Source organism: Paramisgurnus dabryanus, chromosome 21 (genome assembly GCF_030506205.2).
Source record: "Paramisgurnus dabryanus chromosome 21, PD_genome_1.1, whole genome shotgun sequence".
Taxonomy (NCBI): domain Eukaryota; kingdom Metazoa; phylum Chordata; class Actinopteri; order Cypriniformes; family Cobitidae; genus Paramisgurnus; species Paramisgurnus dabryanus.
In genome coordinates this window covers 25,107,430-25,124,101 of record NC_133357.1, presented here as the reverse complement: position 1 = coordinate 25,124,101, position 16,672 = coordinate 25,107,430, and the positions used below count along the sequence as shown (strand labels likewise).

The 16,672-nt window shown below is 39.5% G+C and overlaps 1 protein-coding gene across 1 annotated transcript in view; it reads left to right on the top strand.

Annotated features, from left to right (window-relative positions):
• Positions 1-16,456, top strand: part of pkp1a (plakophilin 1a) — a 40,654-nt gene extending 24,198 nt beyond the window's left edge. Inside the window, exons 7-14 of the mRNA XM_065286384.2 lie at positions 177-294; positions 1,891-2,037; positions 3,566-3,733; positions 3,811-3,964; positions 4,127-4,313; positions 5,760-5,844; positions 15,440-15,528; positions 15,606-16,456. Coding sequence (XP_065142456.1) covers positions 177-294; positions 1,891-2,037; positions 3,566-3,733; positions 3,811-3,964; positions 4,127-4,313; positions 5,760-5,844; positions 15,440-15,517 — 937 coding nt within the window. The 3' untranslated portion in view covers positions 15,518-15,528; positions 15,606-16,456. The remainder of the gene's footprint in view (positions 1-176; positions 295-1,890; positions 2,038-3,565; positions 3,734-3,810; positions 3,965-4,126; positions 4,314-5,759; positions 5,845-15,439; positions 15,529-15,605) is intronic.
• The last annotated feature ends 216 nt before the right edge of the window (positions 16,457-16,672 follow it).

The following is a 16,672-nucleotide window of genomic DNA, read 5'->3' as shown; positions in this document are numbered from 1 at the left end:
TTATTAAATAAAATAAATAAATAAAACTATTATTGGATGATCTGCAAACCAAATCCCCCCCACCCCCCCGCTGACGTCTGCCCCCCGTCCCGAATTTCAGTCAATCTCATCTGGTCACCCTAGTGTCCACTGGCTGTAGTTTGTAATAATGCCAGTCTGTTGTTTTGCTTTTACAGAAACCTTAGCAGCGCGTCTGAGGAAGAAAGGATAGCGATGAGAAACTGCCCAGGCCTGATCGACTCTCTCATGACATACGTTAAGTCCCAGGTGGAAAGATACGAACATGACGACAAGGTTATCATGCCATTCTTCTTTGTTTATTTACAGTCATCTCTAGGAACATGTTTCTTTAATTATCTGGGGTTTCTTTATTATTCATATCGATGTAAAAACTAACATGTGTGACCCTGGAACACAAAACCAGTCATAAGGGTCAAATTGAGATGTATACATTATCTGACAGCTGAATAAAGAAACTTTCCATTGATGTATGGTTTGTAAGGATAGGACGATATTTGGCTGATATACAAATATTGAAAATCTACAATCTGAGGGTGCAAAGATCAAAATATTGAGAAAGTTGTCTAAATGAAGTCTTTAGCAACACATATTACTAATGAAAAAAACATTTTTGAATGAAGAATTTGTTTCCAAAATGAGATTTTTTCCCCAATATTCCAATATTTTGTATTATTGTTATTATTATTTTGTATTATTGTCTATACATAGATATGTAAAATGCCCCAGATTTAGCCAGTATTTGACAAATTTTCATCCGTAGTCCCTTTTGGCAGGTTGGTGTTGATGGACATATATGACAGATGGACAAATATATCAAACTGCAGTTGGTTTGTTTTGATTTGAACCTTCATGACTAAATTAATACAGCTAAGTAGCACAATAAAAACATGATAACATAATAATAAACATGTATTGACAAAATTCAGGTTTTGGAACCAAACTCTTTATATATGATATGGCTACTTTTCAGATGATGCCTCATTGATGTGTAGGTCTCCAACTCTGCTCCTGGTGATCTCCAGTCCTGCAGATTTTAGCCCCAACCTCAATCAAACACAGCTGAAGCACTTAATCAAGGTGTTCAGGGGTGCTTGATAATTACAGGTGTGTTGGAGCTGGGTTAAATCTGGTCCCGTTCCAAATGGCGCACTTGGTCTCGTGGCCTTAAATTGCGCGTGCTCGCTTAGTCTACGAGTCCATAGGGTGTCCCATCTGTCATTTTTACGCTCTGAACTGTGCTCATCAGTGCCCCCTTTGCACGCTTGTTGTGGTCTGCAGCAGGATTCACGCACTTTACCAACCCAGGAGTCCTTGCCAAAGAGCAATCAGATGACAGAAGGGAGGAGTTCACACTGATGGGCAACTTCTTTTCCTATTTTCGGCGCAACGCTCGAGTCTGTCCCAAAATACAACTTTGGTGGACTCGCATCAAGGGTCCCTAAAGTCTGGACTACATGATGTCATCAAAGCGTGGACTCTGAGGAGGTCCACAAATCTGGAGTGTGCAGCACGGTAGCTTACCAGGAGCAGGGTTGGAGAGATCTGACATCTGAAACACACAGATCCTAAACATATAACTGTTTTTACATATTATAAAAAATGAAAATCAAAACAAATATTGCAACACTTTTAAAAAGTGTTGGTCCTCTTTCTGAATTCTTATTTTGTCACACTAATATTACAGATCATGTAGCAAATTTAAATATTAATCAAAGATAACACAAGTAAACACAACATGCAGTTTTTAAATGAAGTTTTTTATTATGAAGGGAAAACAAAATCAAAGCCCACTGTATATATTGCCAAAAATGTAGTGGTACATAGATGTGACCTGAGTGTCCTTCTGTTCTTTTGCGACGCTGGAAGCAGACGTTGGAAAACTGTGTCTGTGTACTTCATAACTTAAGCTTCCATCTGGAGACGGAGGCTCCGGAGTCTTTTTCTATCCCAGATGAATTCCCACAAGACACAAGCAAACAGAGCTTATTCAGCCCCAAGAACTCCAAGATTCAAAAGGTACGAGCTTTTCCTGTAAAAAAAAAAAAGACTACAATTGCAGGTCCTAAAACACTTCACTGGTCAACTAACTTCAATAAGTTGAACACCATGACACCAGCATGGATATGTATTGAATTTAGAAGGCAACCCTTTCGGCAAAGGTTTCCATGTGTTTGGCGGTTCCAAGTTTAAAGGAACAGTATGTAGGATTGTGGCCGGGGCGGCACAGTGGCTCAGTGGGTAGCACTGTTGCCTCACAGCAAGAAGGTTCTCGGTTTGAGCCCCGGGGAGTGCGGAGTTTCTGCATGTTCTCCCTGTGTCAGGGTGGGTTTACTCCGGGCACTCTGGTTTCCTCCCACAGGCCAAAAACACGCAAGTTAGGCAAATTGGAGATACCAAATTGTCCCTCCCCCAACTTGTGTACAAATCAACTTGTCTGAATAAACTTGTGTTTGGATTACCTGGTTCTCGCCATGAATATAGCCGTAGATGCTGGAATGGCGTTAAGAAATAAAGGAAGAAGAAGAAGGATTGTGGCCAAAACTGGTATTGCAATCACAAACCTTGTGGCTAAAACTGGTACTGCAATCACACAACTAGTGGCCAAAACGCAAAATGACAACATAAACATCAGTTGAGGGCTGCAACTCCACTTTTTAAATGACAATATCCTGGCCAGACCACTGTTGTCAGTGATAAAAGTATTTGAAATGAAAATGATTTCTTAATGTCTAGTGACATATCAGGGTAATTTTATGATTAATTGATATAAATTTCTTACATTCTGTTCCTTTTAAGTGGTTTCATGTTTAATGGGATATACCACCTTTTTTCAATATTTACTATGTTCTTACCTCAACTTAGACGATTAATACAGACCTATCTTTTTCAATGCGTGCACTTAATCTTTAAACAGCGCGTCGTAAATGTGTTAGCATTTAGCCTAGCACCATTCATTCCTTAGGATCCAAACAGGGATGAATTTAGAAGCCGCCAAACACTTCTATGTTTTCCCTATTTAAAGGGACACAAGGCAGCATTTTTATGTTAATAAATCATCTTCGTAAGTCGGTTTATGGTTAAATGACTCATTACATGACGAATGAAGACTCTCTCGCCCGCCCCTACCGTCTGTAGGAAGAATACCCCACTTGCAAGTTCGCTGTATCCGACCCGGTGTCCTTCAGTCTCGTATAGTCTTAGATATAGAACGCATTTACTCCCAGACACTAGGGGTGATTTTTTTTAAGCGGATAAAAATGAGAACTATATTGTATGGCGGAAGTTTGCAGCACTTTCACCTCAGCACACAGTAACATCATCACTACTCCCCATCTCGCTCAAACCTCTGTCAATATTAATGCAACCTCAAAATGCAAAAAACCTAATCTTTCTCTTGACTGCGAAGGATAAAATGAATCCTTTACAGCCTCGCCTATACTGAGATTCATTGCGCGCCTGTAACCGCTGTAAACAAAGACAAAATGTAATCTGGTTTGAAAAATAATGATGGGCGCATCACTAATCACAGTTCTTTTTGTATTAGGACATTTCATTTCCATCAATGGATAAGAAGGAGCCTAAGGGTGTGAGTTGGCTGTACCATAAAAAGTCACTGCAACTGTACCTGACTCTGCTGAGCTACAGTACGAAGGAAGCCACACTGGAGGCGTGCTGTGGAGCTCTACAAAACCTCACTGCTTCCAAGAACACTGTACGTACACTCGCATCAACACTGATTTAACTCAATAATGAATCGTTCAAGTACATTTTAAATGGATCTCTGTCCAGGTGTCCACTCTGATGAGTAAGACCATTGTTGAAAAGTTGAATGGCTTGCCTTTCATCTCTCCACTGCTGAATTCGGCAAACCCCTCCCTGCAGAGAACGGCAGTGTCCTTGGTGGGAAACATGTCCCGGGTGTCAGAACTGCGGGGTGCTTTGGGTAAGATGAGTGCATTTCAATTGAAAGTAAATAAAATGGTTAACCAAAGGTAAAGGGCTACAAGGTTGACAGGACAGAGTGAATAAAACTGCACTACAGTGTATTTGAAAAACGCAGCATTTAGTCAGTCTCTAAAATGGATGATGTTGTTGTGAACCACAGCCAAGGAAGTTCTCCCACACCTCTCATCGCTCCTCTGTTCTGTCGACTCCAAAACGGACGATTCTGACTACACCATCAGCTCAGCGTGTCGTGTGATGCACACACTCATGTTGTCCAAGCCCGAGCTCAGCAAAAAGGTGCTGACCAAAGATCTGATAGACTCTCTGAGCGATCTGAGTAGAAACATGTAAGTATATAAGGATATGTTGATTGTTAAACTGTTATGGCGCTTTTCCATTGCATAGTACCCCACGGTTTGGTTTGGTTTGGGTCAGGTCGGGTCAGCTCACCTTAATTGGCTTGGTTAGGTTTTTCGATCGAGTTAAGTAACACTTCAGAGTTGGAGGGATTATAGGCGTGTCGTTATATTTGCGCTGCCTACTGCTGTGGCAACATACAAGTGAGAGCGTTGTTGTACATTTCCATATATTTATTTATTTCTCAGTCCGCCACAAAATTAAAATTGACCACCACGAATAGATGTTTGCACATCGCGTTTATCACTACCTCATGACAGTTTCTGTACAAACACCGGTGGCGTCGGTCGATGCGCTCCGCTGAGCCTCATTTAAATTGCATTTAAGCATATGCGAACTTGCGCATCGCCAATGTGCCGCCACAAACTGCAAGTGGGGAAAAAACTGTTATGGTGTCCCTGATTCTCAACCTGTAGATGTTTTCGTAGCGAGTTTGGGGAGTTTGGGAACTTAAAGCGAGGCACAGTTGACAACATGTTTACTCGATACAGCGCAAGCTAGCACGAAGGTAAAGCTACCTCTTTTACATTATAGCGGTGAGGCTGGTAGTGACGATTCTCTCAGGCCAATCATACACTGTTTTCGTGTCACGTTTTGGAATCAGCTTGGCTCGCTTGAAACCCCAATCGAGGTTGTACTAAAGAAGTATTGGGTTATGTACTGCACCCAGTGGAAAGCCTCCAAAAATAATAATCTGCTCCGACCCAAACCAAACAGCGGGGTACTATGCAATGGAAAAGCAAGGTCAGTGCATGTAAAAATTCCTTATTTTATAACGACTCTCAAATGAATCGTTTAAGATTCATTTTTCCAAACCCCTGTTTGCGTGATGCTACTCTGCTCTGATTGGTCGTAATTGCACATTACACATTACAGTGTACAGTGCTCTGATTAACGTGTGGGCGTGCTTTTCCAGGGCAAGTGCCATAAAAGGAATATGGGGTCAGTGATGCGTAACAGGTTCCTATGTTCGGAAAAACTTTCCGAAATACTCCGTCACACATTCAACTGCTTTTTTGACACTTTGCATTTGTTTAGCAAGAGGATTGCAATTCTTTAACTCCGTTAATAATGCGATAGCATAATACAAGGTCCCCCAAATCTTACCTTGGAGGGCCGGAGCACTGCAGAATTTAGGTCCAACCCTAATCAAACTTACCCACCTGTGATTTTCTAGTGATCATGAAGACCTTGATCAGCTTGTTCAGGTGTGTTTGATTGGGTTAGAGCCAATCTCTGCAGTGCTCCGGCCCTCCAGGGTAAGATTTGGGGAACCCTGGCACAATACTTGCTCTTTAATTCTTTCTTGAAGGGAAAATCCCAGGAAATACAAAAACGTTAATAAATTCCTAGCTGAGTTTCTCTCTCGCTTGCAGGACATTCACAGATGGAAGAAGAGCTGCCGGAGTTCTTCTGTATAGTATGTGGGGCGAAAAAGACATTCACAATATGCTAAAAAAGGTAAGATCACCCTACTGCAAATCGTTTTATGGACTTGGAAGTTTTTAAATGCTTTTTTATTGTCAGCTTTGATATTCTCTTTTATTAAACACGAGCATATCTGGGTTATATTTCACAAAATTAAGCCTGTTTTAGGAAGATTATTTTACATTGTGACATCATTGCCTTTATTGAAGAAAATCAGTAATCATAGAAAAATGCCAGAAAATTGCCAGACTGCCTTCTGTGTGAATGCAAACTGGAATTGATCCCAGAATCGGGACCTAGTAAGACTGCTGGGATCAGTCCCAGAATGCGCCCAAAAGGCAGGAAAAATACTGTAAGTGTGACGTAGCGATGACGGATCTGTCATCGCAATGACTAGTTGTTGTGCAGGACACCTCTTTGACCGCCTGTTTTAAATGCAGATTAATTTTTATGAAAAAAGTGAATTTAATGAATTATTAACCGCCCCTACTCAATCACACAGCTTGGACCATAGATATGAATATGCGAATTAGCCCCACCTTCACTCTATGTGGCATTCATACATAATATCTATGGGTCGAACTACTTATCCGCGTGTTCAGCTGTATTGATGTGATTAACCAAAATCAAACAATCCCATGTCAAATCCCGGACACATTATCCATGTATTATTCAGAATCTTTGCGTATAAAAGGGTATGTATTATTATACATCATCAAGGAGTTATTTATCACACCTCTTTTAATATGCAAATTTAACGAAACCAAAAACATGTTCAACCACGATGATTGTTAACGAATTGAGTATCAAAAGGGAGCGAGATGAGCCAGACATGTCTTTGCGAGTCTTTTGCAAACGAAGACTTTCCACGAAGACTTTATTATGTAATCTTACATATCATGTTCTGTTAATTATGTAATGTATTGCTGTGAAGCAATAAAAAAACTGGTTTATTATTTTTATTCTTTTATTCTACGTGCCCATCAGCACAGTAGTTAAAATGTGTTGCTGTCAAACGGCTGCAGGGAAGAGCGATGGTTTATTTTCATCATTCTTGAGGGATTGATAAAGATAAAACCAGGAGGTCTGTGCACCCCTGCATTGGGTTAAAAATCCTCAGGCCGCCATACATCTTTCTTGCCTAGTCATTAACACATCAAACAAGACTCTCATCAGAGCACATTTACACCTGGTATTAAGATGCATTTTGATCGATGAGAGAGACGTAATCAGTTCCCACCTGGTGTTTTAATGCATCTCTTTTGTCCCTTTTCTGTCCTGATAACTTTAAGGTGATTTAAGGTCTATGAGCGAGTCGTGAAAACATGAGGGCGAGAAATGATGGGTTTAAATTGGCACGCACTTATTATGTCAGAGTCGGCTGTTTGTGTAACACAGCATCTTAAAACCAAGTGTAAACAGGGCCACACTTGCTTGCACAAACTGTTTTAACACATACGCACACTTCCAGGTCCTGACTTGTACTTGTACCATGGAAGTGGTTAAGTGGAATAAGCAAGGAATCTCGGGAGACGAGTTCTGTCTCTCTGCCAGTCGATGTTGAAAGTCAGAGGCAAGGCAGCCACGTTTTACACAGTGTACTTTGGATGTGACCCTCCAACCCCATTAGAAACACGCAGGGGGTTGTTGATTCAGCACCTGATCCACGAAAGAATTATGCAAATCGGGTATCTGTGCAGACACGCCCAAAAATAGGTGCATAATGGAGCTTAATGCTTGCTTGAAGGGGATGCAGTCGACTTCTGATATAGTTTACTGAGCCTCTCACATTGTATGTGGATACATGCTGGGGTGTTTACTGTTTACCGCTTTTACTATTTATTATTAGATTTATTTGGTAACACCTTAACTCTTTCCCCACCAGTGTTTTTTTAAAAGTTGCCAGCCAGCGCCAGCATTTTTCATGATGTTTAATGCCTTCCATAAAAAGCTCTTCTTAAATATATAAACATACAATACTAGAGATGCACTGAATCCAGGATGAATACTGGGCTTTTTGACGGGGTTCGGCCGAATCCTAGACTTTTTTTCCATCGAACCGAACCCTAGGCTTGCACTACACTGGTCGACGTCACGCGGCCGTTGATTACACACATCGGGTGCTGACGTGGAGATAAGCTTTTTCTTTCTGTGAGCCTTAGGGTGGCGGTTCACATTTCACGGACGCGAGCGTGTCGCACCGCATCGCTTTCATTATGCATAGGCTTATGGTAATTGTCAAAATAGTTTTTCTCACTTGTCATCCTGGCATAATGTTGCCTTTCCTTTTTTTACAGTTAAAATTAAATAAAATGAAAAATACACTGCTGTGGACGTTGTTTACTTCATTAATGTGTTAATGGAATGAGGATGCGAATAGGAATCGGTATTCGGTTTTGGATTCGGTCGAATCTTAAACAGTGGATTTGGTATTGGGTTTCGGATTCGGCCGAATCTTAAACAGTGGATTCAGTATTCGGCCGAACCCAAAAAATCTGGATTCGGTGCATCCCTATACAATACATCAAATGAAAGAACAGACTCTCTGCTTTCATCCTACTTTCATTAGTTCTGTTTCTATCACATCTCAAATATGGGTAGGTTTCTTTAAAAACACAAAATTTGGTGAGAGAATTAAATTTTTGTGAAGGACTTTTGTTGGAGATCAGATGCAGAGCAATCCTCAGAACTTACACGGACAAACAGCTTTTTGCCCTAGTGCAATACTTTCGGGTTTCATAAGTTATGGAAGAGCTTCACCTAGATAATAGCGTTATTGCGGAAAGCCGGAAATACTTGTCATTGGCAGGGAAGCGTTTTCTCTAAATTGAAGAGTTAAGTCGTCAATTGCGGGGAAAGAGTTAAAATAAGGTTGTTTTTGTTGCATTAGTTAAAGTGCCTATAGAGTAGTAGCATCCCACATATCTCCAAAAAGTCAGTTTAATCAGATTTATAAATGCTCTAATTAGGGGTGTCCTTGACTAAGGATTTACATATTCGAATCAGAATTTTCGAATCTTTCCATAGTCGACCGATAGTCGAATCATCTATGTTTGTGTGCATGGGTTGGGAGGGGGCCAGACCAGGTACAAATTGGTAACTTTTATTTTCTTTCACAAGCAGCACACATAAACAACTGTCTGATAAAGTGACCAAAACTGTCTTTCAAGTAATAAACGAAGACAAAACTGAGGATGCATTTATATATATATATTTTTAAGGTAAAATGTAAGGCAACATTTGTTTAATTATTCCTCATAACATTTTAAAGCCAAGATCTACAGAACATCACACAAAAATACATTTTGATAACTAAACCTAAAAAAATAACAAAGGTGATCCTGCCTTGGAAACTCCGGCTACAATTAAGTGTTTTTATTTAATTTGGAGATAGCGCGTCAAAGCAGTCATGACAAAAAAAAAAACGACAAATGAGAAATGACAAATAATTTGTGATTGTGACTGTAAATGATAAAAACTAAGCTTTATATACAATTCATTAAACGTTAATTTATAACAAGAAAAACACTGAAATTAATGATTTTATAGACACTACGCGTTATTATTTAGCACAGAAATACCTGCTTGCTTGCTTTGACTTTGATCATCTCTGTATTCACTTTAGATACAGAAAGACCGGATGATATTATTTATTTCAGGAATCTCTTTGCTATCATTTGAAAGTGAACACCGACCGACAATAATATTAAATCACAAGAAAGACATTCGTGTCAGGCAGAAATAGGTTCGGTGCAGATACTAGTTTCCGTTTTATCACCGAAATAAAAAAACGGCTTACCTGTTTTGTAGTTTAACTTTAAGATAGACAATATATGTTTTAAATACATTTTAAAAACTTATACTCGTCGAAAAACATCCGCTTTTTAATGTTTAGTTTGATGAACTCCTAAATATGAGACGCATGCAGAGCACCTAGCCCGTTCGGCTAAATTACATGCGCAAGCATGGCCAGCACGCAATAGCGCAACATCAATACAACGAAAAGCTATCCAAAATGTACAAACTTAAATTAGATCGGAATTTACGTTTATAATAAATACAATTTTTTTATAAAATAAGGTCAGAAGTAACAAAGTGAAGAACAAATATGCAAAATGCCTCAAGTGCACGTAAACAAAACACAAGCCAAATAGTTAAATCAGATAACCCAAAGTGATTTATAAATAAAATAAAATATAGAAATTATTAAAAGAACGAAAGTCATAGTTTAATTTGCCAGCTTTGTCTTTTAAATGTCGAAACAAAGAGGCAATGGTTTATTAACATAGAAACCTCTTATGGACGTGAAGCCCGGTCACAGGGGTTGTTGGATTTATTAACGCATTAAAAAAATATTTATTGAAAGCTGCTACTTCACATATTATTTGCAGCATTATCATAATATGCAGTATATTAATATATTGTGAGAAAGCTGTTATATGTGAAATCAGATAATGTGTGCACCCATACGGCCAAAATTGAATGATCCTCATTTCATAACACATCTGCGACGATTCGACTATGAGATTGGTAGTCGAATCAGGCTTCTCCTATCGATGCATCGAATCTTCGACTATTCGGGGGCACCCCTAGCTCTAACACTACTTTACAAAAAAGCAGAGCTCCTGGAGTGGTACCGCGAGCGGAGCGCGACATGAGCAAGTAACACACACAAAACATTATCCCACTATCTCTGGAAAACGTATGATTCACTACATGTCCATTGTGAATCATTAAATTGAAAGCTTAAATTTCCCTCACAAACAAAAACACGTCTCTGGTGAATCACGTCTCTCGTTTCAGCTCTTGGTTGGTGTATGCATGCGCTATTCCGGGAGAGGTGCCCATATAAGGATATGGCGTTTAATCAGTCCCAAAAGTCGCGCGCACAAAAACCATGCGAGAGCGCGAGATACGAGCGCGCAGATCACTATTCGCGCGCGGACAAGCGTCCTTGCGAGCGCGCAGAACACTATCAAATGTAGTCACGCGAGCAAAGGCTTGGATGAGCGCTCGCTCGACTCTCTCTATGCTATCACAGATGCACCACACGCGCTCGCTCGATCAAGATGACTTCTGGGACTTTGGGGGCGGGACATTGACTGATGTCTCCGCTTCTGTGATTGGTTGTTTGATTTGATTAGTGACATGCATGATCTCTTGTTCCACTATTCGTATCCAGTCAATCTAGGTAGAGAAAACATGTTTTAATATGACCATTATGTTGGAGTAGGTAATTTATGTTAAAACATTAGTCTTGTTTAAACCATGCAATAAGCTCCTCTTACAAAAATGAACCATGGTTTTACTACAGTTAAAACCAAAAAAACATGGTTACTGTAGTAAAACCATGGTAACCACAAAATAACCATGGTTTTGATAACCATGTAAAGATACAGAATAAAACTAAAAAACTAGATACTAGTTTTGTTTAATATATTAGTTTTTTATATATAAACATATACACATACACATTTATACACACCAACACAGCTTTCCATAATTTCTTTATAGTGAGTTGGTGTTTGTATGTATCATTTCTGGTAATCTTTGTTTACATATTCTTTACACTATACTATTTTGTTTTGTATATTTAAAAAAAATCTTACTGTTCCATTTGACATTTTTAACTATCTCACATTTACTTCTTTTATTTGTACACAGCCCAACTGAAAATGCTATACATGTACAGTCTTTGTCATGCTGATAAGGTACACTAAAATTACAATTGTTAGATAATATCACCTTTTTTTATAAAGTTTTGTACAGGACTATACTAAAGTTTGCTAATAAGTCCGAACCAACTATGTGACCTGACAATGTCAGTAGCCTACAGTATATATGCAAGATGATAAACAGTAAACATAATAAAATTGGCAATGTTGTTTGGTTTTGCAATCATTAAAATTACGTGCTCCGACATAATGGTCATATAAACGTGTCTTCTCTACCTAGATTGACTGGATACGGATAGTGGAACAAGAGATCATGCGTGTCACTAATCAAATCAAACAACCAATCACAGAAGCGGAGACATCAGTCAATGTCCCGCCCCCAAAGTCCCAAAAGTCATCTTGATCGAGCGAGCGCGTGTGGTGCAGCAGTGAGAGCATAGAGAGAGTCGAGCGAGCGCTCATCCAAGTCTTTGCTCGCGTGACTACATTTGTGCACGCTGAGCGGAGGTGCCCTCTCGCGAGGACGCTTTTCCATGCGCAAACTGTATTCTGGGCGCTCGCGGGGACGCTTTTCCGCGCGCGGATAGTGTTCTGCGCGCTCGCGAGGACGCTTGTCCTCGCGCGGATAGTGTTCTGCGCGCTCGCGAGGACGCTTGTCCGCGCACGAATAGTGTTCTGCGCGCTCGTATCCCGCACTCGCGCGTGGTTTTTGTGTGCGCGACTTTTGGGTCTGATTAAATGCCATATAAGGACTTCCACTGTACTTCCAGCGATTCTGTTACATAATGAAAATTTCGAATGAAACTTAAAAAAATTGTACAAACCCCGACGAAGTGCATTCGGCACAGAAATACTCTATATGTCCAAATTGTTTTTTGAATCTTTGCCCATGTTTACATGAGAATCCAATAATTAATTTCATTAAACAATGAGAACGCTCAAAAAGCCAGTCTCTGATGCATATTAACGAAGCACCATATATATATATATATATATATATATATATATATATATATATATATATATATATATAATACATAGATGCCCTATTAACTTCTTGCATCTATCTATACAGTATATACATAAAGTTTATTTAACTGAGTTCGGTAATAGCATGGTAATCCCACAAATCAGCGTAATTATTGCTCAATATATGGCCGTCCCTCACCTCTGTCCCGTGACAGTTCCCTCCTTCATCCCGTCACCTCACTCTCTGCTGGTACATCTATCCCAGTGAAAGGGGGGGTATTCTGGGATTGGGCTGATATTCAGAGCTCCCCTTGGACAGCAGGGCAAATATGCTTCATCTCATTACCTTATTGATTACAAGTTAATGTGAACACGTGAAATCTATTGCTGAAGCACAATGTTGGTGTGTAACGCATGCATGTACTGCTGCTGATAATATGCATCAAATACTGACTTTAGCAGCACAAAAAGTATTCTTGTCACATTACAAATTGTTACCATTCAATAAAAAAAACAAAAACCGTTAAATGTGTTGTATACAAGATATATTCTTATATATCTACAGTGAGGAAAATAAGCAATTGAACACCCTGCTATTTTGCAAGTTCTCCCACTTAGAAATCATAGAGGGGTCTGAAATTGTCATTGTAGGTGTATGTCCACTGTCAGAGACAAGAAATCACAATGTATGATTTTTTTAACTATTTATTTGTATGATACAGCTGCAAATAAGTATTTGAACACCTGAGAAAATCAATGTTAATATTTGGTACAGTAGCCTTTGTTTGCAATTACAGAGGTCAAATCTTTCCTGTAGTTTTTCACCAGGTTTGCACACACTGCAGGAGGGATTTTGTCCCATGCACTCCTCCACAGATCTTCTTAAGATCAGACAGGTTTCTGGCCTGTCACTGAGAAACACAGAGTTTGAGCTCCCTCCAAAGATTCTCTATTGGGTTTAGGTCTGGAGACTGGCTAGGCTACACCAGAACCTTGATATGCTTCTTACAGAGCCACACCTTGGTTATCCTGACTGTGTGCTTCGGGTCATTGTCATGTTGGAAGACCCAGCCTCCACCCATCTTCAATGCTCTAACTGAGGGAAGGAGGTTGTTCCCCAAAATCTCGCAATACATGGCCCCGGTCATCCTCTCCTTAATACAGTGCAGTCGCCCTGTCCCATGTGCAGAAAAACACCTCCAAAGCATGATGCTACCACCCCCATGCTTCACATTAGGGATGGTGTTCTTGGGATGGTACTCATCATTCTTCTTCCTCCAAACACATTTAGTGGAATTATGATCAAAACGTTTTATTTTTGGTCTCATCTGACCACATGACTTTCTCCAATGACTCCTCTGGATCATCCAAATGGTCATTGGCAAACTTAAGACGGGCCTGGACATGTGCTGGTTTAAGCAGGGGAACCTTCCGTGCCATGCATGATTTCAAAACATGACGTCTTTGTGTATTACCAACAGTAACCTTGGAAACGGTGCTCCCAGCTCTTTTCAGGTCATTGACCAGATCCTCCTGTGTAGTTCTGGGCTGATTTCTAACCTTTCTTAGGATCACTGAGACCTCACGAGGTGAGATCTTGCATGGAGCCCCAGTCCGAGGGAGATTGACAGTCATGTTTAGCTTCTTTCATTTTCTAATGATTGCTCCAACAGTGGACCTTTTTTCACCAAGCTGCTTGGCAATTTCGCCGTAGCTCTTTCCAGACTTGTGGAGGTGTACAATTTTGTCTCTAGTGTCTTTGGACAGCTCTTTGGTCTTGGCCATGTTAGTAGTTGGATTCTTACTGATTGTATGGGGTGGACAGGTGTCTTTATGCAGCTAACAGGGGCATCTAATTTAGGATAATAAATGGAGTGGAGGTGGACATTTTAAAGACAGACTAACAGGTCTTTGATGGTCAGAATTCTAGCTGATAGACAGGTGTTCAAATACTTATTTGCAGCTGTATCATACAAATAAATAGTTAAAAAATCATACTTGTCTCTGACAGTGGACATGCACCTACGATGACAATTTCAGACCCCTCCATGATTTTTAAGTGGGAGAACTTGCAAAATAGCAGGGTGTTCAAATACTTATTTTCCTCACTGTATAAATGAGGAGTTCAGATGCAAAATCTCAAGTGTGTCTGGCGTGATTTCTTGTTAACTAGCATGTTATTTATCAGACTTTTAATGGATTCTGCCTAAAAACCGGTATTTCTGAATTGCCTGAGGTGGGATTAAGGGGATTTCATGCGGAAATATTTGAAGAACATTCGGTTACAATCATTATCTTATTTTTGACAGAGGTGGCGTTTAGCAGCTTATGCGTCTGAACTTTTCATATTAATTACAAAGAAAATTAAAATTTGTTATTAGGGACATTGGTGCATATGGTTAAAGTAGAGCATGGTTTAACTAGAGGTGGTTGCTAAATACAATGCAGATTTTGGTCCTAACCCCGTGACAAACAACAGGATATTTCAAAAGTTGCATAGTTTCTTTTTCAGTAGCATTGCACTTGAAAGCTCTGCTGGAATTTGTGCATGAAATTGTTGAAATTGTTGCATCGATCTTACCTGTTCAATACCACAGGTGTTAATGTACAGTAGTTCCTCTGAATATGCATTTAGACATTTCAAAGATTGGTCATTTCGAAGATTTGTGAAAAAATATGTAAAGGGTAACACAGTGCTCACTTCAAATCAGCTGTAATTGTGGAAATGATTATTTATACCCTTGATTTATATTAGTTGTGGTAATGTTTCGCACCACTGAAGAAAAGTTGTTTCACTGCTCAACGCATGCAGTGAAGCAAGACAAAGTAATGATTTATTTCCTCCATGCCTGACTTCAGCACAAACCTTGTGAACTCCAGCAGGCGTGTGCAAACATGCGATTATAAAGCAGAGATTCAGAAGAAAACGGTGACGTGTATTTGATATAGTGATGCTTATGTTTTGATCTTGTGTTTATTTACAGCAAGGGATGAACAAGTACACGTTTATAAACGAAGTCACGGCTGCATCGTACAAAATAGTAACGAGCAAAATCCGCTGATCGACATGTTGGTAAGTATTAAGAAACAAATTTTTTTTAGTATCTTGATGCCCGTAGCTTTGTGTTTTAATATGATTTTCAATCTCAGTTTTGCAGATATGGTCTCTGTGAAGCCACAAAGAGAACAGCAGTTTGAATTGCCTACATATACTGTTGAGTATATTTGCTTCTTGCTAGCAAAATCCTTTTAGCGCCTAATGTGCACGTTTACCATGGGAAACAGTTTGTACACTTTGGCCTGCCAAACTTGCACTACTGGTCTTGCAGAATAGTAATTCCTGTCATATTTTTGTATTGCTTTTCTACGCTGTTTTTTTAGCAATATTGAAACTTTCTCGAATGCCTTATATTAAGATACATGCTGATCCAAGAGTGTTTCTTGATGCAGTAACGGTACATTCACACGGGCGAAAGCATTAATGCTTGACGGAAGGCTTGTCTGAAGCGTGGACAACAGCCAATCACAGTGGCCGCAACACATGCTCTGGTCTTCCATAAACGTAATTGGCTGGCTCTGCCTAGGTTATTTGCATAAGGTGATCTGATTAGCTAACGCATTCGTTGCCGCTTGAAAAGTTGAGAAATTTTCAACTTCTACCGCGAGCAACGGTACTGACGCAGCGCCGACAGATCCACAATTCATTTCGGCAACGCATGACGTCACCCATTAAAAGTGAATGGGAAGCGTTAACGCTTACGCCCTGTGTGAATGCACCGTAAGGCCTGTGTGATTGTCAGTATCTAAATGTCCCTTTATGTAACAGTATTTGAGCACTTGAGTGTCTGCTAAATGCCTAAATGTTAGGGCTGCAACTAACAATTATTTTCATAATTGATTAATTGGCTGATTATTTTTTCAATTAATCGACTAATCGGATAAAACAAATATTACTCAATTAGATTTTTTCACTTCATATAGCTAAATTAGGGTATTCACGTATAAAATTTTACTTTTAAAAGTTTTACTAATATAATTTTTTGGGTTTTGATATAAAAAAATTATAAATAAAAAAGTTTGTGCAGCTTTTAAATGGTAAAAAATCTTAAATGTCAAAACATGAACAAATAAAACAAATTACGTTTTCAGGGATGTGATGGTGAGGAAATCTTGCCACAGATTAATAAACTCATTTTAATCTTCAACTTTACGTGGGT